Source organism: Lactuca virosa, chromosome 5 (assembly GCF_052849685.1).
Source record: "Lactuca virosa cultivar CGN04683 chromosome 5, Lactuca_virosa_CGN04683_v6, whole genome shotgun sequence".
NCBI classification, from domain to species: domain Eukaryota; kingdom Viridiplantae; phylum Streptophyta; class Magnoliopsida; order Asterales; family Asteraceae; genus Lactuca; species Lactuca virosa.
The window spans coordinates 57,152,067-57,175,384 of NC_136430.1; the positions used below are offsets into that span (position 1 = coordinate 57,152,067).

The 23,318-nt window shown below is 35.6% G+C and overlaps 1 protein-coding gene across 1 annotated transcript; it reads right to left on the reverse strand.

Annotated features, from left to right (window-relative positions):
- Window positions 1-8,495: 8,495 nt before the first annotated feature.
- On the reverse strand, window positions 8,496-9,652 carry LOC145111292 (protein FAR-RED ELONGATED HYPOCOTYL 3-like). Its single transcript, XM_079047584.1, has 3 exons — window positions 9,376-9,652; window positions 9,233-9,297; window positions 8,496-9,038 (listed from the first exon to the last, which is right to left on the reverse strand). Exons 1-3 carry the CDS (start codon window positions 9,650-9,652, stop codon window positions 8,496-8,498), a joined length of 885 nt encoding a protein of 294 aa, XP_078903710.1.
- Window positions 9,653-23,318: the final 13,666 nt, after the last annotated feature.

The window sequence follows — 23,318 nt, forward strand, 5'->3', positions numbered from 1 at the left end:
TAAGTTTTCCAACATTCTCCTATAGTATTTTAATTATTTAAGTTTCAGTTCCTTAAAAGTTTTGGATACGAGGTAAGCTTCTAGATCCATTTCCCGCCATGATTACTCCCAAACACATGTTGGTCATTTTTTGAATAAATATAGTTGATCAGACTATATTTATCCCCAATATGACTACATAACTGTCCGGGTTTAATCACAGTGTTCAATGTCCTCCAGAGACTTTTAGTGTTATGGTTTTAATGTATACCTAGGTATCATTTTATTTAAAGTGTTTTAGTCCCATTGTATTTGTAGTTGCATATCAAGTATGATTAGATATGCCATTTCACTATAAACAATGCTCTGATACCAATTTGTCACACCCCCGAACCAGACGGCGGAAAAGTCCGGGGGCTTGTGCGTGACTTCATCTTGTGATATCATCACAATGCATATAATTGAAACAAGACAACACCATCATCATACATATCAAAATACAACCAACATTGTTTACATCAAGTATAGTATCATAAATTACATGCCAAAATATTCAATGTATGATGATAATAAAATACGACAAATTCCACATGTTCTTGCTGACCTTTCCGCTTAACAATTCCCTGAGAATACAAGTTATTTTGAAAATGTCAACATATATAATGTTGGTGAGTTCATAAGCATGTTTGAATGAAAAGTTTTGTATTGTTCGTAAAACGCCAGAAAATCCGATATTTTCTGAAAAATGGTTTGAAAGCGAGGTGTCAAAATCAAGTACTAATGCATGTGTGTTTTTTGTTTTTGGAATGTATATAAAAATGAAATCCGGAAAATGCTGTAATTTTTCTGTTGTAAGCAGAAGGTATTGTTTAACTGTTTCTTTCCCTAGAAAATCCTATATTTTCTGTTTATAAATGTGTCGTGGTCTCAAAACCCTAAGACCGAATATCAGTGTATGTATGTTTTGGTATCAACAAGATTCTATATGTATTCCGTAAAATTTTGATGGAGAGGATCTATATGTGAGCCGTTTTAACCATACTTGATTATGACGAATTCGCCTATCGTGGTGTTTTTAGGCGTCGGATTTCTTAAGGTAAGGTTTGTCACCCTAGACTGGCCTAGTCTAACTGTACCGAACAGCTCAGGTATGGGGTGTCACCCCGTATAGATCTATACAAAACTCTCGCTCTCCCTCCAGGAGACTCTGGTTATAACTAAGGCTACGATTGTACACTCGATAGGTGTCAACCGACATGTCTCACTAGCATCCTTAACTGTGTTTACGCGATATATATATATATATATATATATATATATATATATATATATATATATATATATGTATATATATATATATATATATATATATATATATATATATATATATATATATATATATATATATATATATATATATATATAGAGGAGGGTTCAATCGAGAAAAAAAAAGGTTGAGAATGGGGGAACCATTCTCAGCCAATCATTTAATGAGCTTAAAAAATGCACGGTGGCAAACTTTTAAATAATCCAAATACATTAATGAGCGGTGGCAAATTTGTAAATAATCCAAAAACATTAAACTGTCAGGGCACTTGAGTAATTTGATAACACATCAAATCTTGACAGAAAAGCACCATTTCCCTCTTCGTACACCATAACACGAAAACCATTTGCAGAAGAATCGATAACAAGAAAACCATTTGCAGAAGCATCAAATAACATAAACGAAGAAAAATGTCTTCCGATGAAAACATGAACGAGACCATTTCCTCACTCTTGACAATGAAAGGTAACCATCGGCGTCTTTTCTCGAGTTTTTAACGATTTCGAATCATTTCTAAAATTATCACTTGATTACTTGAAATTTCTCGTAATCTTCGATAATTAGTAGTTGATTTAGAACTAAAAATATTGTTTTCACACTGTTCATTCTTCAAAAAAGTTGTTTACTTCAATTTTTTGTGATAATCGTTCATTCTCGTAACCCTTCTTCGTTATTACTTTATTTACTTGAAATTTTTGTAAAAATCATCCATTATTACTTGATATATAAATGACTTTACATCATCTCTTCATTTTTCATCTTTATTCAAAACTATACTGTCAAAATACAAACGTTACTTCACATTTCGCTTATGTTTTCCTAATATTAACTACTTACCATTACAGAAACAACACCAACAGTGAAGAATACATATAAACGAAAAACAAGAACAAATCAAAAAGGTAAATAAAATATGTTTTGTTTACTTCTGAACACAAGAAAAACTAATATTCAAATGTGAATATGTTTGTTATATTCACATATGAATAGAACATAACTTGCTGTCATACATACGTTATTCAAATGTGAATACTACAAGAATGACTTATATATGTTATATTCACATGTGAATATAATAAAACATATTCATATGAGAATAAAAAAATATGAATATATATGTTTTATTCAAATATTCATTCGTGAATATGTATGTTATATTCACATATGAATAGAACATAACTTGCTACAATACATACATTATTCAAATGTGAATACAACAAGAATGACTTATATATGTTCTATTCACATATGAATATAACAAAACATATTCATATGTGAATAAAAAATATGAATACATATGTTTTATTCAAATATTCATTCGTGAATATCAAACTCATTTATCTTCTACTTACTATTGAATGAAGGTAAGAACACAAAATTTCCGATAAAGATTCACCAACAATGAGAGAAACAAGATCAATGCAGAAAAATCAAAAAGGTATAAAATACATATCATATCTTATAAATGAATATTCTATATTCATTTATGAATATAATATATTTTCTTATGTAAAATGTATTTCAAAATTATTTATCTTCTTCTCACTAATTCATGAAGGTAAGAAGATTTGTATTTCTGTTAAAGACCCCACAACTATGACAGAAACAGATTTGAAGAGGAAAAATGCGAAAGGTACAAAATTCTTATCATATCTAATATGTTCATATATGAATAAATTGTATATCTTAGTTATATTTTTGTAATAAATAAATATTAATAAATCAACGAGCATATATCATATTCATATATCACTAACTTATTCAAATATTATATGTTTTCATTCCCCAGATAAAAAAGAAACAAAAACACCACAGAAAATAAAGCAGAAAAAGTAGAAAAAGTCAATCAAAAAGGAAAACTCCTGAAAAACAACAATTACAAGATTCAGACTCTGATTTTGAAAGTAGTCATCCATCAAAGAAGGCAAAAAAAGGAGTCACCAATAAAAAAAGACAAAAAAAAAAAAACAGTGGTAAAGGAATTTTACTCAATGAAAAACAGATGTTCACCAGAGTCATTACTATCTATAATCCTTGGGATGAGCAAAGAAAAAAAAGAATCTGTAAGATCTATGGGTTTTGGAGCATTGGTAAAAATCAAAATCACAGATATACCACTGAAGCTGAGATTTTATGTTCTTCAAAAATTTGATTATGAGAGAATGGTGATAGATATTGAAGGAAAGGAACTGAAAGTAACAGCAGAGTCTGTTCATGACATGTTGGGCATACCAATTGGTGGAACCAAACATACACAACTGGATCAATGGCCTAAGGATGATACAAGTTATGATGAATGGAAGCAACAATTTAAAAAAGATTCAATCATCCGACTGAGTGCAATCAAAAATGTTATTGTTTCTACCACACAAGTTGATTTCAATTTCAAATTGAACTTCTTAGTTCTTTTTGTCAACACGTTTTGCGAGTCAACATCAATGGGAAGATACAACCTGTTTCCCTTGAGTTATATTTCAAGAAAAACAGATATCAGCAACATAGACTGGTGCAACTATGTTTTGGACTGTCTTGTCAGAACAAAAAACTCATACATACCATACTCAGATACCAACTTCTTTGTTGGACCTTCAACTTTCTTGGTGGTAAGTTATTATAATGTTTATACCCAATTTTTAATAATATTGATTATTCATAAACTCATTGCACATATTCATATATGAATAAGAAAAATATACTTGTTCATACGTAATGCTTTACATTACTTATTCATATATGAATAAGTAAAAAATAATATTACTTGTTCATATATGAATATCAATTAGTTATCATTTATGTGCAGTTGTTCTATGCTGATAACATCCACTCAGAAGCTTTAACTGTAACACGTAAACGTCCAACAATTTGTTATTGGAGTTCAGAGAAGATTAGATATCGAGAGACATTTGAACAAGAAAAAGGTAGATTTGGACTTGGAGAATTAAATGAAGAATTTGTTAATGAACAAGATGAAGGAGTTACAGATCTCGAAGACAGTGATTCTGATAAAGATGAAGATCATTTTGTTGAGGTAATTAGTTTGAACATGTTAATAATATATGATTACATTAAATTCTATTCATACTTCTTTTTTATTACATAGGCATATGAATCAAAAATATCTAAAATGCTTAATAGTTTCGAGAGGATGAAGGAAAAGCTGAATTCAAAGCTCAATGATGTGATAACAAAGTTCCCTAAAAAGGAAAGTTTTAGGATTTTCAAAGAAAAGATGACAAATATAATTGGTGAAGAATAAACAGAAGGCACAACACTTTTTGAATTTCCAATTAATCAAACTGGATTTGAAGGAATCAATTTGACACCAATAATCGGTCAAATAACAAATGATCAAAAAGAAAATGAAGATAAAGAGGGAAATGGTGAAGAAGACAATGATAATGATGGAAGTCAACTAGAAGAATATTATTTGCTTGATTCAAATGAAGCAGAGAATGAAGGAATAAAGAATGATGGAGATAATAATAAAAAAGAAGGTGAAACTGAAGTAAAAGAGAAAGATGGAAAGAACAATCAAAATGACAATGATGAAGAGAAAAATGTGATGATAATGAAGAAACAAATAATCATGAAGAGTCTATTCAACAAACTGAAAATGAAAATTTGTTGGATAAAGTTGTTGACAACATTGTTGATCATATCCTTGGAGTTGGAATTTCAAGTTTATATAGTCAAGAAGATGAAATCTGGAATGACCCTGAAATGAAAACTATTTTGGATGATATTGATATAGGTAAATTTTGTCTTACTTTTATTTTAAAAAAATATATAAAAATATTAATAAACAATAACAATTTTGTTTATTAAATTTTGACCAGGGTCACCAATAAGTAGATGTAAAAGTAATACTCTTGCAGAAAAGGAAAAATCAAAAGGTGTACATGAAGAAGGAAAAGAAGTTGAAAAAAATGAACGGATATGATACATGTAAATGAATGATTTAAAATATATTACAATATTTATATTGATTTTTTTAATAACATTGTTTATTCATAAGTGAATAATACACTATATAAATGAGTAAAAAAGTAAAAAATATTCATCGATGATGTATATGTTTCAGGCAAGGAAAACTCTGAACATACAAATAAACAAGGAGCAGAAGCTAAGAACACGAAAGATGGAGGTGAAGATAAACATACAGAAATTGAGAAAGGAAATGCAGAAGATAAAGGTAAATAGTTGAATCACTAATAAATGAATATAATAAGTTTTATTATTCACAAATAAATAACACAGTATACAAAAAAAAAATTTAATATTTCTTATTCATAAATAATGATATGCATTACTTATTCATAAATGAATACATTACTTATTCACAAATGAATTAGTTAATGAAAGTTCTTTATCTTTCAGGAAAGATAAACTCAGAAAATGAAAACAAAAAACGAGAAAAAGCTGATAAGACAAAAGGAAATAAAGGAGGTAACAATTTGGATAAACATTTCAAAATATAAACTCAAATATTATAATTAACTTACAACTATTTATATGATAAATCTCCTGGCATGCAGATACTCATCCACGCTTTAGTCTAGGCCTCAGTCAAGATTCAGATCAAACTTCAAGTAAAAAATCTAATGAATCTTCACCAAAAAAAAAACTTACAAAGAAACAAATCAAAGACGAACATCAGAAGGTTGTTATCAGATTAGCAAAGAAAAATGTCCTTAATCCAAATCCAATCTCTATAGCAATTCCTACTGAAGTAGAACCATCAAAGCATGATCTGGATCAACCAAGAGAGAAGAAGCTTGCTGATGGTTTCAAATCACCTTTGAAATGCAGAATAACAGACACAAAACCCAAACTGACACATCAGGAGAGTATTGTCTGTGAATGGTTGTTCAACTTACAAGGGAATACATCGTAAGTAATTTTATTTTATATACATTCATATATGATTATTATATAGATAATAATCTATGACATTTTGATTATATATTTGTAGAGATGTGGTTGTCCAGACAAAATATGATCAGATAACAGAAAGAGCAGTTATGGAAAGTCTATATGCAAACACAGAGATTTTTGGAGAAGTTTTAGACACTTGGGCTGATTTACTCAACCACCAAGAACTGGAAAGGGATTTTGGAAATTCACCATACAGACTCTTCTTGAAAGTTGGAGTTTCAGTAAGTTTATGTTCTAACCTTAATTCCTTCCTTATTGATAAATGAATACACCAATATGATGTATTCATTTATGAATATTATATTTTTTTACAACTAAAATTCACATATGATTATACAAATATGATGTATTCTTTAAGATAATTATATATATTCAACTGAAATTCACATATGATTATCTGTAACGTTAATTCCTTCCTTATTGATAAATGAATACACCAATATGATGTATTCATTTATGAATATTATATTTTTTTACAACTGAAATTCACATATGATTATACAAATATGATGTATTCTTTAAGATAATTATATATATTCAACTGAAATTCACATATGATTATATTGGTTACAGACTGCTTATCTAACCTCAACATTGTCCAATAAAAGAAAGTATGAAAAATTCAAGGAGAACTTTCATGACAGTACCAATGGGTACAAAAAAATCTTGAACATAAAAGATATTGACATGGTATGTTAATTAAAGTTGTTTTTTTATATATATTTTTATCAACACAATACTTACCATTATATACATAAAAACAGGTATTCTTTCCAGTTGTTAGAAGTGCTCACATTTTTGTGTTTGTCTTCAACTTAAAGAAACCATCAATTGAAATTCTAGACAATAATGCAGTTGAGGAGGATTATCAAGGGAAATATGGAGTAATATTGAAACCTTTGGTATGTACCCAATTTACAACAATATAAAAGAACCAATTTATTACATATCTAACTTTTATTTTATTTAATGAGCAGAAAAATTTGTTTGTGAGATACTTTAAAGAAATAAACCATCCAAGAGCAAATGCAATCTCAAAAGAAAGTATCAAACCCCAACGACTTGAAATGTCATGGAGAACAATTAAAAACAAAGTTGATTGTGGGGTCTTTGCAATGAGACATATGGAGACCTATATGGGACAACCACTCTCAAAGTGGAAACCAGGTCTTCATAAAGAAAGTGCAGTTCAGCAAACTACTTTAGAGAAGCTCAGGCAAAGATATGCACACATAATGCCAACTTCTGAAATTAACATGTTGAAGGCTAAGGTGTTGGATCTTGCTGAAAAATATCAAAAATTTGAATTCAAAGTGCGTACTGATCATGCATACAAGGCTATGCAAACAATTCAAAAAAGGTTAAAAGAATATTGATGATTGCTTGTGAAGATGAAAGAATGTTGAAGTGTGATGCTATAGAACAGTTTGTGTTGAAGATGAATGGATTTGAAGTACATCTAAGATGATTCTGCGAAACAAGTTTTAAATGGTTTGTTAAATGTTATTGAACATCGTTTTAATATTTTGTGAAATGCTTATGAACAGCTTTTATTATCTTGTGTTGAATGATTATGTAATAGAACCAACTTTGCTTATTTCTGTCAGTTTTTTATAATAAAATATTTTCAAAGTTTATTTATGTTTATTCATAAATGAATACGAATATGATATATTCATTTATGATTAAATTAGGAGTAATATGTCAGTATAACAAAGTTCATATATGAATATAACAAATTTCATATATGAATATAACTAACTTATTAGTAGAAACAAGTTTGCTTATTTCTGACATTTATTTATATTCAAATATTTTCAAAGTTTATTTCTATTTATTCATAAATTAATACGAATATGATATATTCATTTATGAATAACAAAGTAATATGTTAGTATAACAAAGTTAAGATATTAACATAAAAAAGTTCAGATATGAATATAACTTATTTATTAGTATAACAAATTTCACATATTTGTATTCATTTATGAATAATTTACCATATCAATATAACTTATTTTATAGTAATTTAAAAAACAAATATCAACATATCAATTTACCATATGAATATAAATGTGTATTATTCATACATGAATATTATTGTTTATTGTTTTTATCTGCATATATTCATAAATGAATAAAACCAAAAAACATAAAAAAAAAACTAAAAAAATCCCTAACTGTCTTTTGCTGATTTAGCAGCTCCAACTCTTTCTGGACAAGTACGTAAATTGTGTGGAACTCGTTTTACACATCATGAACACATTCTATGTTCTTTTTTAGAATTTCCATATGCTACTTCACCTGCACTTGGAATTATTTTCTTGATTCCAGAACCTTTATTGCTTTGAATTTCAGGAACATGAATATTAATCTCTTCTGGAATAGAAATAGTAACACCCAAAAGCTTGCATACGACTTCACCATCTGTCTTGCTTTTCAATCCAGGAGAAATATAATCACTCTCAAATTCCTTCAACAACATTTTTTGTTTCTCAGCAAACAAAGCCAATCTCCTTTTGTCATCTCTTACAATATCCAAACATGATTCAAAACTATAATATGAATCATTGACTAGCTTTACATTCTCACAATCACCTGAATCAAATTGAAGAGAACTAAAACGATAATTTCTTGATATCACATCCTTTCTCCATCTTTTCAAAATGTACCTTTCAGGAATTTCTTTAACACCACATCTCATCATTATTGTAAAAGCATGTCTGCATAAAACACCTATACGCTTAAAATGTTCACAACTGCAATTTATTTCTTTCTCTTCAACTTTTATTTCAACCTGATACAAAAACAAAATTTACACATTTACATTCATATAAGATTACTCATATCAACACTCATATATTCATATATTCATATATTCATATATGAATATTCATATTCATATATGAATATTCTCATATTCATATATGAATATTCTCAAAATCTTATATGAATATTATTACATTTTTCATAAAAAACTAGAAAAATTACCTTAAATTCATTTTTAAATTCGCTTATACTGTTGTTGTGCTGCACAATGTAAACTTCCCAACCATCTTCAATACCAACATATGAGTATGTACAGAAAAAACATGCTTTATATATTTCTTTTTGCACCTCAAAAAATAATGTACTTGTATAAACCTTTGATGCTTGCAGTTCTATTTCTCGAGGTGTTTGCATTTTATATGATACTTTATTTGATGCCTTATCAAGCTCACGTTGAGTATTCCTTTGCTTTGGAATGGCAGTGTCGTAATTCATCATGAAATTCAAAAGTAAGTTCCCACTTTCTGAGAATGTATTAAAGAATGAATTCATACTCTCTGACCTCGACGTAGTCTTTATCAAACCACACATTGGAATATCACTAAAATATCCAGGTATCCATGAATCACGTATTGTAAACATGTCTTTAAACCATCTGTCACACCCCCGAACCAGACGGCGGAAACGTCCGAGGGCTCGTGTGAATTAAATTGAAATATCATCATAATGAATATACATGAAACATAACATAAACATCCCCATGCATTAATACATTACAACCGTCATTGTTCACATCCAATTCATTGTTTACATTACATAATCCATAGCATAAATTGTTTGAGAGTCACAAAACATAACATCCTAACACACTTGGTAATTTTCTTCAGCTTATCTGTTACCTGAGAATACAAGTTATTTTGAAAACGGTCAACATATATAATGTTGGTGAGTTCATAAGCAGGTTTGATATGAAAATGTTTTGTGTAGTTTGTAAAACCCAGAAAATCCGATATTTTCTGAAAATAAAATTGTTTACGAAATAGGTGTGATGATCCATAAGTATATGCGTGAATGATTTCAAAATGTGTAAAAGTAATATATTTCTTATAATGAGTTCTTGCATTATAGTTATCGAAAGTGAAAGTGAATGATGTTGTTCCCCCGGAAAACCCGATGTTTTCCGATATAAATAGTATGATCGTTTTGTATTATTGTATCGTCAAAACGAATAAATATGATTTCCCATGATTACTTAGATGGTATTGGATCTCTATGTGACTCGTTATAACCAGGCATAATAATGACTATTTCGTCTGTCTTCGCATTCTAGTGAAAGCCGGTATTGAATTTAAGATTTTGTCACCCTAGACTGGCCGAGTCTAACTGTATCGAACAACTTAGGTGTGGGGGAGTCACCCCTGTATAGATCTATACGCAAACTCTCGCTCTCCCTCTAGGAGACTTTGATTATAACTACAGACTACGACCGACACTTATTGGTTTCGCCCGTTATTACTCACTAAATCCAATGAAATTGAATAACCTTGATTAACAACCTGATTTATGTTTACTTGAATAAAAGGGTAAGCCTAACAGACGAAGAGAAGAGGACTACGGGGCCCAATAATCACGTATGTTATTATAGGCTGTTGAGTATGCGACGGACACGTTAGCTCATCACACATTATGATTGATTTGGACCTTACTAGCAATGGAAATGGGCCACTACGGCCTAATAGCATGTAAAAGCCATTGAGGGTCCATTAGGCATGTAATTGGGTCACCTGAGGCCCAATAAACATGTATAATTATATTGGGCCCAATAATCATGATATTGGGCCACAAAGGCCCAATAGCACGAATAGTGTCATACCCCAAAACCGGAACGGCAGAAACGTTCTGGGGTGGAGGACGTCATGTACAGTATCATAACAATGCATAATAGTAAAGACAAGCAACCACATCCATTGCATTAATATAATAATTTTAATACAAGCGTGTTCTGTATAGTATATAAGACACCAAAAGAATGATCAAAATAAAAGATGAGTCTTGTATGTGCTCCATCTTCTCAAAAGCTTCATCGGTACCTATCTACTGATGACCTGAGAATACAAGTTATTTTGAAAGAGTTTATCAGCATTAACGCTGGTGAGTTCATACGTATTTAGTGTCATTCCTTGTATGAAAATGTTTGTAACAACGTAGTGTAAATGTTCGTAGCTGCTTGTAAATGTTTGTAAATCGTTGAGCTCTCTAGAAAATCCTATATTTTCTAGTGAAATGTAGTCTTCTACCAAGACCCAACTATTTGTATGTTTGTTCTTTTGTAAATGTAAGAGTTTTCCCCAGTGAAACTATCATTATGAAAGTATAGTTTAAAACCTCACCTAAGCATGATGATTACAAAATAAATGTAATAGGGGAAAGTAATGTTTTACCCCAGCAGTATCACTGCTGGCTAAATGTGATGAAAATGCAGACTCCAGGTAGTATTAAATGTACAATACACCTCGGGGAGTCTGTTTTGCCTTTAATTCTTAATTGGTTAATTAAAGGTTTGAATGTGAACTCCTATGTAACCATGCTGATCGACGGCCAAATAACTGATGACCCTCCGGTGTCATATGTAGTGAGGTAACATTCTGTCACCCCTTGGCCTTATCGGCTGGGACTGTAGCTAGCAGTCGGGGTGTGGGAGTCTCTGTCCCGTATAGATCTATACAGACAATGCCCGCTCTCCCTCCAGGAGACTCTGGTTACAAAGTGATACAACAATGCAGTGTCGTATTGAGAAGTAGTATGTCACATTCTATTTACAGTATTCAGATGTTTGTGTAGTAATCCATAGTCTAGTAATGTTTTCTCTGTACTAGTGTATAGTATATCCTCTTGTGTAGTGTATAGAATGTTCTCCTGTATAGTGTATAGTATGTTCCCTTGTATAGTGTATAGTATGTATTGTTTCTCAATGTAGTACGTATGTAGTGACTCGTAAATGTACTGACTCTTGTATGTGTCATTGTGATGGTAATAATGAGTAGTAATCTCTTAACTATACCTATTACAGTTATCTAGTAAGGTTGTTTGTATGCCTTTGCTACTCAAAGGTACTGAATTGAAATGAAGCTTTTATATCCAAACACATATATATGATATATAACTAAGATTTCAACGACATTCAGACAGATAACAGGATACCCTAAGTCCACAACCAAACAAGGAACAGGAAATAAGGTGAGCTATCAGTCCTAAGTCCTTCAAACCTTACTTATATAAATATATCTGTATAGATATGAGTTTGACAATAATGTAAATTTAAAAGAGTTTGATAAAATGTTTAGCATCTAAACGAGTTTGAGAAAATGTTTTGAAGTGTTGAAATCCATAAGTCTGATAACAATTTGTAAGTAATATGAAATATTCCTGTTTGTTCTAGTTATTAATCACGTGTGATTATTATAATAACTAGAGTAGTTCAACTTGTATTCCCCCCCATAATAGCATTTAAAAACATTTTAAAGGTTGATTAAGGGGTATGAACTCGCCTGTAGTGATTGGTTTGGATGGAAGTGTCGGATAGGATCCTAAGTGTCAAGTGAGGACTTGAGCACACACGGATCCTATTTAACATGTAATGACACATATATGTATCTAATTAGTGATTAAACAACTAATTAACCAAGCAAAGACGCCCTAGGACATGGAAAACACTTTGATTCAAGTGCTAGAAGTACAAAGCGTTGCATCTAAGGGTTGTAAGGCCTCACATTGGAGTTTACGGCCCAAATGGTAAGGCACATGAGTTTACGGCCCATGGGTTTACGACCCATGGTGTTTACGGCCCATGGGTTTACGGCCCATGGTGTTTACGGCTGTAAACTCATGTCATATTGTTCCATTTCATGAGTGTTTAAGGTCCTACAAGTTTCCAGGAAGGGTTCTAGACTAAAGACCAAGCCTTAGGAAGGAGTTAGGGTCCATATTCACCCAATACATGGGTATACTGCCAAAGGAGATTGCCTTGGCCGTAAACACCCTTCTGGACAAGATTTCTTGGTGTTTAACAAATGATTCGAGTATATAACAAGCCAAGGGTAGTGTACTTACGTAGTAGAAGCTTGAAAGGGTGGTTAGAGCCCAAAAACACTAGTGTGTGTTCTTGGTGAAATGAAGAACACTTGAAGATCTACCCAAAAGAAGAGATTTCATGGATGAAATCAAGAGGGAATGAAGAAGAAAAGATGTATTAACTCGTTTATGGAAGGATTCACTTACCTTTTTGAAGATTTGGAGCAAAAACTTCAAGATCCTTGAGAGAGAATTCGAGTTCTAGGCTTGGAAAAGTGAAAAGTGACTGAAAAATGACTAAGGGTCGTATATATAGTAGGGAGTTTACGGCCAACATGTGTTTACGGCCGTAAACCCATGACCCTTGGCCGTAAACTCCTCTTTTGAGGGTTTATGGCTTGGTTGATGGGTTTCAACTTCAATTGGCACCTTCGTTCACTTATTCCCTTGACGTACTAAACTCAGAATGCTCAAATGGACTCTAAATAGCATCAAAAGTTAGTAGGAAAAGGTCTAACTTTGATTGGGTTGAATGGTTTGTACAAGATTGAAATTTCGGGTTGTCACATCATCCCCCCGTTAGAGGGAATTTCGTTCCGAAATTAGAGTTCAAGCAACTAAGTTATTACAAATAACTAAGTAAAAAGATGAGGATATTTAAGTTTCATTTGATCCTCGTGCTCCCAAGTGAATTCCGGTCCTCGCTTGGCGTTCTAGCGAACCTTCACGATTGGGATACGGCTTTGCTTGGTTCGTTTGACCTATCGGTCCATGATCTCTACAGGTTCTTCCACAAAGTTGAGGCTCTCATTAATCTCGATCTCGTCGAGTGGGATTACAAGAGTCTCATCGGATAAGCACTTTTTCAAATTTGAGACGTGGAAGGTAGGATGTACGTTACTAAGCTCGTGGGGTAGGTTGAGTTTATAAGCTACAGGGCCGATTCTAGCGAGAATTTCGAAAGGCCCTATGTATCTTGGATTTAGCTTTCCACGCTTTCCAAAGCATATCAAGCCCTTCGAGGGTGAGACTTTCAAAAGGACTCGGTCTCCCACCTGGAATTCCAAAGGTTTCCTTCATTTGTCTGCGTAGCTTTTCTGTCAGTCTCTAGAGGCTTTCAATCGTTCACGAATCTAAACGATCTTCTCTGTTGTTTCCCGAATGATCTCCCGACCTGTGAGAGTGCTGTCAGGAACTCATTCTTTAGCTAGCTGTGTGTCACCCACCTCAGCCCAGCACAGAGGGGACCTGCACTTCCGGCCATAGAGGGCTTCAAATGGAGCAGCCTTTATGCTCGTGTGATAAGTATTGTTGTAAGAGAATTCGACGAGGGGTAAGTGAGTATCCCATGCCTTCCCAAAGTCGATCACACAGGCTCGCAACATATCTTCCAAGGTTTGGATAGTTCTCTCACTTTGTCCGTCGGTCTGTGGATGGTAGGCTGTACTCATGTCTAGCCTCGTTCCTAAGGAGCTTTGTAGTGACTGCCAGAACCTCGAAGTGAATCTACTATCTCTATCGGAGATAATAGATATAGGAACACCATGAAGTCGTACGATCTCTCTAATGTATGTTCTTGTGAGCTTCTCCATCTTGTCAGTTTCCTTGATAGGTAGGAAATGTGCGGACTTGGTCAATCTGTCGACGATGACCCAAATGGTATCGAGTCCAACCGTTGTCTTGGGTAACTTGGTTATGAAGTCCATAGTGATCCGCTCCCACTTCCACTCAGGTATCTCCGGTTGCCAAAGTAGACCTGAGGGTTTCTGGTATTCGACCTTGACCTTGGCGCAAGTAAGGCATTTACTCACGAAGGTAGCAATTTCTGCTTTCATATTAGGCCACCAGTATAACTTTTTAATATCCACATACATCTTATCTGAACTCGGGTGGATGGAATATCGAGTGTTGTGAGCTTCCTTCATGACCAAGTCTCTGAAGCCACCGTGTTTCGGTGTCCAGATCCGGTCCATGAGATATAAAGCTCCGCCACCCTTGACTTCCAAGTTCTTATTCATTCCTCGTAGGGATTCTCCCGCCACGTTTTCAGGTTTCAAGGCTTCGAACTGAGCCTCCTTAATTTATGCGGATAGATGCGAATGGATAGTCATTGTTAATGACTTGACTCTTCGACCAGAATATTCTTTCCGACTTAGGGCGTCTGCTACTACGTTGGCTTTACCCGGATGATAACGAATTTCGCATTCGTAGTCATTGAGTAGTTCGACCCACCGTCGTTGTCTCATATTGAGCTCCTTCTGGTTGAATATGTGTTGTAGGCTTTTGTGGTCTATAAAGATAGTGCTTTTCGTACCATACAGGTAGTGTCTCCAGATCTTCAGGGAAAATACAACTGCTCCTAATTCGAGATCGTATGTGGTGTAGTTGATCTCGTGTGTCTTCAGTTATCTTGAGGCGTAGGCGATGACCTTACCTCGTTGCATCAGAACACAGCCGAGCCCCTGGTTGGAAGCATCGCAGTATACTACGAAGTCTTCTATCCCTTCGGGGAGGGATAGTATCGGTGCGGTGCATAAGGCTCGCTTCAGCGTTTGAAATGCCTTCTCTTGTTTCTCTTCGCAGTCAAAGGCCACACCTTTCTGGGTCAATATCGTAAGAGGTTTCGCAATTCGAGAGAAGTTCTGTATGAACCTGCGATAGTAGCCAGCGAGGTCTATAAATTGACGAATTTCTGTAGGCGTCCTCGGTGCTGACCAGTTCTCGATGGCTTTAATTTTGGAGGGGTCCACGTGGATTCCTTCTTCTCTAACCACGTGACCTAAGAATTCGACTTTGCGAATCCAAAATTCGCATTTAGAGAACTTCGCATAGAGCTTCTCTGAAAGTAAGGTTCCTAGGACTTGTCGTAGATGATCGCTATGTTCCTCCTTACTTCGAGAGTAGATAAGTATGTCATCGATGAAAATGATGACGAACTGATCCAAGTAAGGACGACATACCCTATTCATTAAGTCCATGAACACTGCGGGCACATTGGTCAATCCGAATGGCATCACTACGAACTCGTAGTGTCCGTAACGAGTTCGGAAGGCTGTCTTCGGAACGTCCTCCTCAAGCACTCGTAACTGGTGATACCCGGATCTCAGATCAATCTTGGAAAAGTAACTCGCCCCTTGCAGCTGGTCGAATAAATCGTCTATGCGAGGAAGAGGGTAACGATTTTTGATCGTAAGTTTGTTGAGTTCCCTGTAATCGATGCACATACGGAACGATCCGTCTTTCTTCTTCACGAATAAGACTGGTGCTCCTCAGGGTGAGAAGCTTGGTCTTATAAATCCCTTGCTGAGCAGTTCGTTAAGTTGACCGGACAGTTCTTGCATCTCAGCAGGTGCTAGACGATAGGGCGATTTGGCTATGGGGGTAGCTCCTGGCACTAAGTCGATTCGGAACTCGACTTGACGTTGCAGGGGTAACCCTAGGAGTTCTTCCGGAAAGATGTCAGGAAAATCGCGTACTACGGGGAGGTCTTTTAGGTCTTTTGTTTCTCGGCTCGTGTCGACAACGTGTGCAAGGAATGCATGATATCCCTTACGCAAGTACTTCTGGGCTTGAATACTTGAGATGATACGAAGGTTCATACTGGGTTTGTCTCCGTAGATCAACAAGGTTTCGTTATTCGGTAGGTTTAGGCGGACTGCCTTCTCGAAGCACAGAATATCGGTAGGATGGAGACTCAACCAGTCCATGCCCACAATGACATCGAAACTCTTGATTGCTACTGGTATGAGGTCGATTGGAAATGAATGATTATCTAGCGTGAGGGTTCAACCTATGTAAATCTCGTTAGAACTCTCTGTCTTTCCGTTGGCCATTTCTACGACGAAGGTTTCTTTTAGTGCTTGCGGTGAGTGTTTAAGTAAGTGTTTAAAATTTTGGTTTACGAAACTCCTCTCTGCTCCACTATCAAATAGGATACATGCATATGAGTTATCGAGGAGAAACGTACCCGTGACTACTGTGGGGTCTGCCACGGCTTCATTGTGGCCAATAGCAAGTAGTCTTCCTGCTCCTCCCACATTCCCAGCTTTCGGACAGTTTCGTTTGAAGTGCCCTGTCTCGCCACACCCGTAGCAGGCATGGCTTACTCCTGCACCAGGGACTTGGGTGTTAGGTTTGGGAGGCGCTCTGCAAAACCGGGCGGTATGGCCTTTCCGGTCGCAATTGGTGCAGTGCATTTCCCGGCAGGGGCCGTTATGATGGAAATTGCACTTAGTGCATTTGGGTAGGGTCCCTGCATATGGTTTGGCTGGTACAGGGGCAACAGGGGTGGTGGTAGCATGGATAGCCACAGTCTGTTGGTTCTTGGAAGAGGGTTAAGCTGGCTTGCCCTTCTTTCGGTTCCAACGCCTTCTCTTGTTGTCAGCTGTTTTGGTTGGTGCGGGGGAAACCATTGTAGTTGTTGTTGGAGTAGAAGGAACCTCGTGATCAATAAGCCTTTGGGCCAATTCCTTGGCGCTATCAAATGTCGCAGGGTGTGATGCTAGAACGTTCCCTCGATACGGGGGCCCCAAACCCCAAATGTATCTCTCGACTTTCTTGCTTTTGGTGGGGACCATGTTGGGACATAGGGTCACCAGGTCGCTGAATCTGGTCGTATAAGCCACTATGTCGGAACCCTTCATCTTAAGGTTCCACAGTTCCTCCTCGAGTTTCTGAATTTCTCCCCTCGGGCAGTACTCTTTCGCCATTAGATCCTTCAGTGTCTCCCAGCCCATAGCGTTAGCTGCTACCAGTGAGAGTGATTTGACATGGCCATTCCACCATGTCAGGTCCCTTTCGGTGAAGGTGCAAGCATCGAACTTTATTTTGCTTCCTTCAGGGCATGAGCACATCTCGAAGATTGATTCTGTTCTTTCGATCCATTGGGACAACGCAATGATCCCTCCGGTTCCGTTGAAGTATGTTGGTTTGCAGCTGATGAAATCTTTATAGGTACACTCCCGTGTACGTGGGTGGATTTCACCATGGCTAGAGTTGGTGCCCGTTCCAGCTCCACTAACACCACCAGAATTTACCTGAGCCATGGTTGCGGTCACAGCTGCGGTCACTGCTGCCTGAAACATTACCGCATCGAACTGCGGAGGGGGTGGTGGTGGTGGAGTTTGATTTACAGGCCTGCCTCTGGTCGGACGCTTTCGGGGCGACATCTTTTACTGGAAGTTTATAGAGATGATGATAATAGTAAGAATCAATTGAAAGTGTGAGGAGAGTGTTTCATGGACTAATTTGCCATAGTCCAACTATCAGATAGAGGCATAACAATAGAGTAGGGAAAACACAAAGGTATAGACTTTCCCATAGATTAGATAACTGCCGATATTACTGATATTAATGATGTAAAATGAGTTCGAGGAAAATGACCTAACAGTAGGTCTTACATCAAACCATAAGGGAAAATGTTGGCAGCTTAGAAGTCTAGTTAGAGTACTTTAAAAGTTAAGAATATTTTACAGACAAGTGCTCCATAGAGCACAGAAAAGAAAGGCTATCCATTATCCCAAAAGAAAAGATGAGTCGACATCTTCTACCGGCGACGGGTATCCCTTGGGCGAACCTTCAGATCTTCCAGTTGACGCACCACTTCTTGAAGATGTCGCTCATGCGCCCTCTGACGCACTCGGAGTTCTATGACTTCGGCTCGGGATGCAGTTAGTTGTTGCTACAGAGTCTCATTGGTTCTCCTAGTCCTATCCATAGCCTCTTCGAGTTGGCGAATGCGGACTGTGTTAATGCCAGAGTTGGCGTCGACTACCATCACTCGGTCGATGGCTGCACGACCTTGCTCGTCGTTCCGAGCAATCCTACAGACCATGATGGGTAGGACTCGGTCAGCTGAGCCTCCCTCGCTTATATTGTAAAAGCTTCGGTCTCCGTTGAAAGGTAAAGGCTGACCCTGCTCATCACTCTAACGGTTCAAGTTTGTTGCCCACAAGGGTGTGGGACCTCGAAATGCTGGACGGGGGTTGTGATTCGGGACTTGGCCTTCTTGGGGTAGGTTGTTGACCTCTGGTTCGGAGTCAGAGTCATCCGAAAAGCTTTCTGCGAGGTGATCATCCAAAGGGATTGGATGGTCCTCCTCTGGCTCCTCATCGAGCCACCCACCATTGCCTTGGTTGGGAAAATACGGATCGCCGGGAAGATGGAAGCCAGCCATGCTATCTACGCGAGAATAGGGGAAAAGAATAGTTAATAGATGTACTAATTATGATAACCATAAGATGGCCCTTTTTAGTTTGCACATAAGTAATTATAGTAACACAAAATACTCCTATAGTATTTTAGGTTTATGTTCTGTTCTAATGTTCTCGTGGTAGCGGTATTGGTAAGTTTTTAGACTTGTTGCAACACCACAATCATTCTTAGGCACATGCTAGTCACTCCTCGGAAAATATAGTTGATCAGGCTATATCCCCTTAGATTTGACTATATGTATCAAAGCCTAATTGTGTTGTTCAACAATCGTAATACTTTTGTTCTGACCTAGTATGATACTGACCTTGGTATGAATAGATGTATGTATACTTAGTTAAATATTTTATTATTTAAAAGTATAATTTCTTGGTCAGAGTGTTTTAATCCCGATGCGTTTATAGTTTGTATATCTTTCATGGGTTGATATACTTGATTCACTATAAATAATGCTCTGATACCAATCTGTCACACCCCAAAACCGGAACGGCAGAAACGTTCTGGGGTGGAGGACGTCATGTACAGTATCATAACAATGCATAATAGTAAAGACAAGCAACCACATCCATTGCATTAATATAATAATTTTAATACAAGCGTGTTCTGTATAGTATATAAGACACCAAAAGAATGATCAAAATAAAAGATGAGTCTTGTATGTGCTCCATCTTCTCAAAAGCTTCATCGGTACCTGTCTACTGATGACCTGAGAATACAAGTTATTTTGAAAGAGTTTATCATCATTAACGCTGGTGAGTACATAAGTATTTAGTGTCATTCCTTGTATGAAAATGTTTGTAACAACGTAGTGTAAATGTTTGTAGCTGCTTGTAAATGTTTGTAAATGGTTGAGTTCTCTAGAAAATCCTATATTTTCTAGTGAAATGTAGTCTTCTACCAAGACCCAACTATTTGTATGTTTGTTCTTTTGTAAATGTAAGAGTTTTCCCCAATGAAACTATCATTATGAAAGTATAGTTTAAAACCTCACCTAAGCAAGATGATTACAAAATAAATGTAATTGGGGAAAGTAAATGTGATGAAAATGCAGACTCCAGGTAGTATTAAATGTACAATACACCTCGGGGAGTCTGTTTTGCCTTTAATTCTTAATTGGTTAATTAAAGGTTTGAATGTGAAATCATATGTAACCATGTTGATCGACGACTGAATAACTGATGACCCTCCGGTGTCATATGTAGTGAGGTAACATTCTGTCACCCCTTGGCCTTATCAGCTGGGACTGTAGCTAGCAGTCGGGGTGTGGGAGTGTCTATCCCATATAGATCTATACACACAATGCCCGCTCTCCCTCTAGGAGACTCTGGTTACAAAGTGATACAACAATACAGTGTCGTATCGAGAAGTAATATGTCACATTCTATTTACAGTATTCAAATGTTTGTGTAGTAATCCATAGTGTAGTAATGTTTTCTTTATACTAGTGTATAGTATATCCTCTTGTCTAGTGTATAGTATGTTCTCTTGTATAGTGTATACTATGTTCCCTTGTATAGTGTATAGTATGTACTGTTTCTCAATGTAGTACGTATGTAGTGACTCGTAAATGTACTGACTCTTGTATGTGTCATTGTGATGGTAATAGTGAGTAGTAATCTCTTAACTATACCTATTATAGTTACCTAGTAAGGTTGCTTGTATGCCTTTGCTACTCAAAGGTACTGAATCGAAATGAAGCTTTTATATCCAAACACATATATATGATATATAACTAAGATTTCAACGACATTCAGACAGATAACAGGATACCCTAAGTCCACAACCAAACAAGGAACAGGAAATAAGGTGAGCTATCAGTCCTAAGTCCTTCAAACCTTACTTATATAAATATATCTGTATAGATATGAGTTTGACAATAATGTAAATTTAAAAGAGTTTGATAAAATGTTTAGCATCTAAACGAGTTTGAGAAAATGTTTTGAAGTGTTGAAATCCATAAGTCTGATAACAATTTGTAAGTAATATGAAATATTCCTGTTTGTTCTAGTTATTAATCACGTGTGATTATTATAATAACTAGAGTAGTTCAACTTGTATTCCCCCCCATAATAGCATTTAAAAACATTTAAAAGGTTGATTTAGGGGGTATGAACTCGCCTGTAGTGATTGGTTTGGATGGAAGTGTCGGATAGGATGCTAAGTGTCAAGTGAGGACTTGAGCACACACGGATCCTATTTAACATGTAATGACACATATATGTATCTAATTAGTGCTTAAACAACTAATTAGGCAAGCAAAGACGCCCTAGGACATGGAAAACACTTTGATTCAAGTGCTAGAAGTACAAAGCGTTGCATCTAAGGGTTGTAAGGCCTCGCATTGGAGTTTACGGCCCAAATGGTAAGGCACATGAGTTTACGGCCCATGGTGTTTACGGCCCATGGGTTTACAGCCCATGGTGTTTACGGCCGTAAACTCATGTCATCTTGTTCCATTTCATGAGTGTTTAAGGTCCTACAAGTTTCTAGGAAGGGTTCTAGACTAAAGACCAAGCCTTAGGAAGGAGTTAGGGTCCATATTCACCCAATACATGGGTTTACGGCCAAGGGAGATTGCCTTGGCCGTAAACACCCTTCTGGACAAAATTTCTTGGTGTTTAACAAATGATTCGAGTATATAACAAGCCAAGGGTAGTGTACTTACGTAGTAGCAGCTTGAGAGGGTGGTTAGAGCCCAAAAACACTAGTGTGTGTTCTTGGTGTTCTTGGTGAAATGAAGAACACTTGAAGATCTACCCAAAAGAAGACATTTCATGGATGAAATCAAGAGGGAATCAAGAAGAAAAGATGTATTAACTCGTTTATGGAAGGATTCACTTACCGTTTTGAAGATTTGGAGCAAAAACTTCAAGATCCTTGAGAGAGAATTCGAGTTCTAGGCTTGGAAAAGTGAAAAATGGCTGAAAAATGACTAAGGGTCGTATATATAGTAGGGAGTTTACGGCCAACATGTGTTTACGGCCGTAAACCCATGACCCTTGGCCGTAAACTCCTCTTTTGAGGATTTATGGCTTGGTTGATGGGTTACAACTTCAATTGGCACCTTCGTTCACTTATTCCCTTGACGTACTAAACTCAGAATGCTCAAATGGACTCTAAATAGCGTCAAAAGTTAGTAGGAAAAAGGTCTAACTTTGATTGGATTGAATGGTTTGTACAAGATTGAAATTTCGGGTTGTCACAAATAGAAGGTATTTGGGCCCAACCATTGAATCGCTTATATTTTATCGAGTTTAAGTTCGTATTGTTGGTATTTGTTGTATGCTAAATGTCTATTTGCAATGTTAAAGAAACATCTTAACGCTTGATTTATAACGAAGCTTTTCGTTATATAAATATATTTTTAAAGCCATGCGTTATAAACTTGATATTTTTAACCCAAACATTCATAATTGTTTATTTGGCCCAAAGATATTTAGATTGACCATTTTGGTCCCTTTTTCTTTAAAAATGGCACTTTTAGTCCCTTTTTATGAAAATTGACATTTTTGGTACTTAAACCATTTTTCTTGACATTTTTCCACCCAAACTATATTTGAATAGTAATTTCAGTCCAAAACTATTTCAGTTGTCATTTCCAGCCTTTATTTGTAAAAAGTTTACAGTTTTGGCCCAATTTCCGTAAGTTTTACAATTTTGACCCCAAAATCAAAAACTTTGCATTTTTAGTCCAATTTGGTAATAAACTCATTTTTAACCCCTGAAAAAATTTATTTACGTTTTAGACTCATAGTTTGTTAAGTTTTCAAATTCAGCCCCTCAAAACTTCATTTTTTCGCAACCTTGGGCCCAAAACTCATGAGGCCCAATTTTAAGCCCATTAAGCTAAAATTTATGTTTTTGACCCCTTTGAAAAGTATTATTTACATAAAATCAACTTTTATACAAATAAACACCTTATAACCCCCATAAAACCGACAATTTACAATTTACATCCAATCTTTGTTATTTTTGCAAAAATGACACTTGTAAGGTTCTTTGGTTTTGTTTTTCACTTTTTAAACTT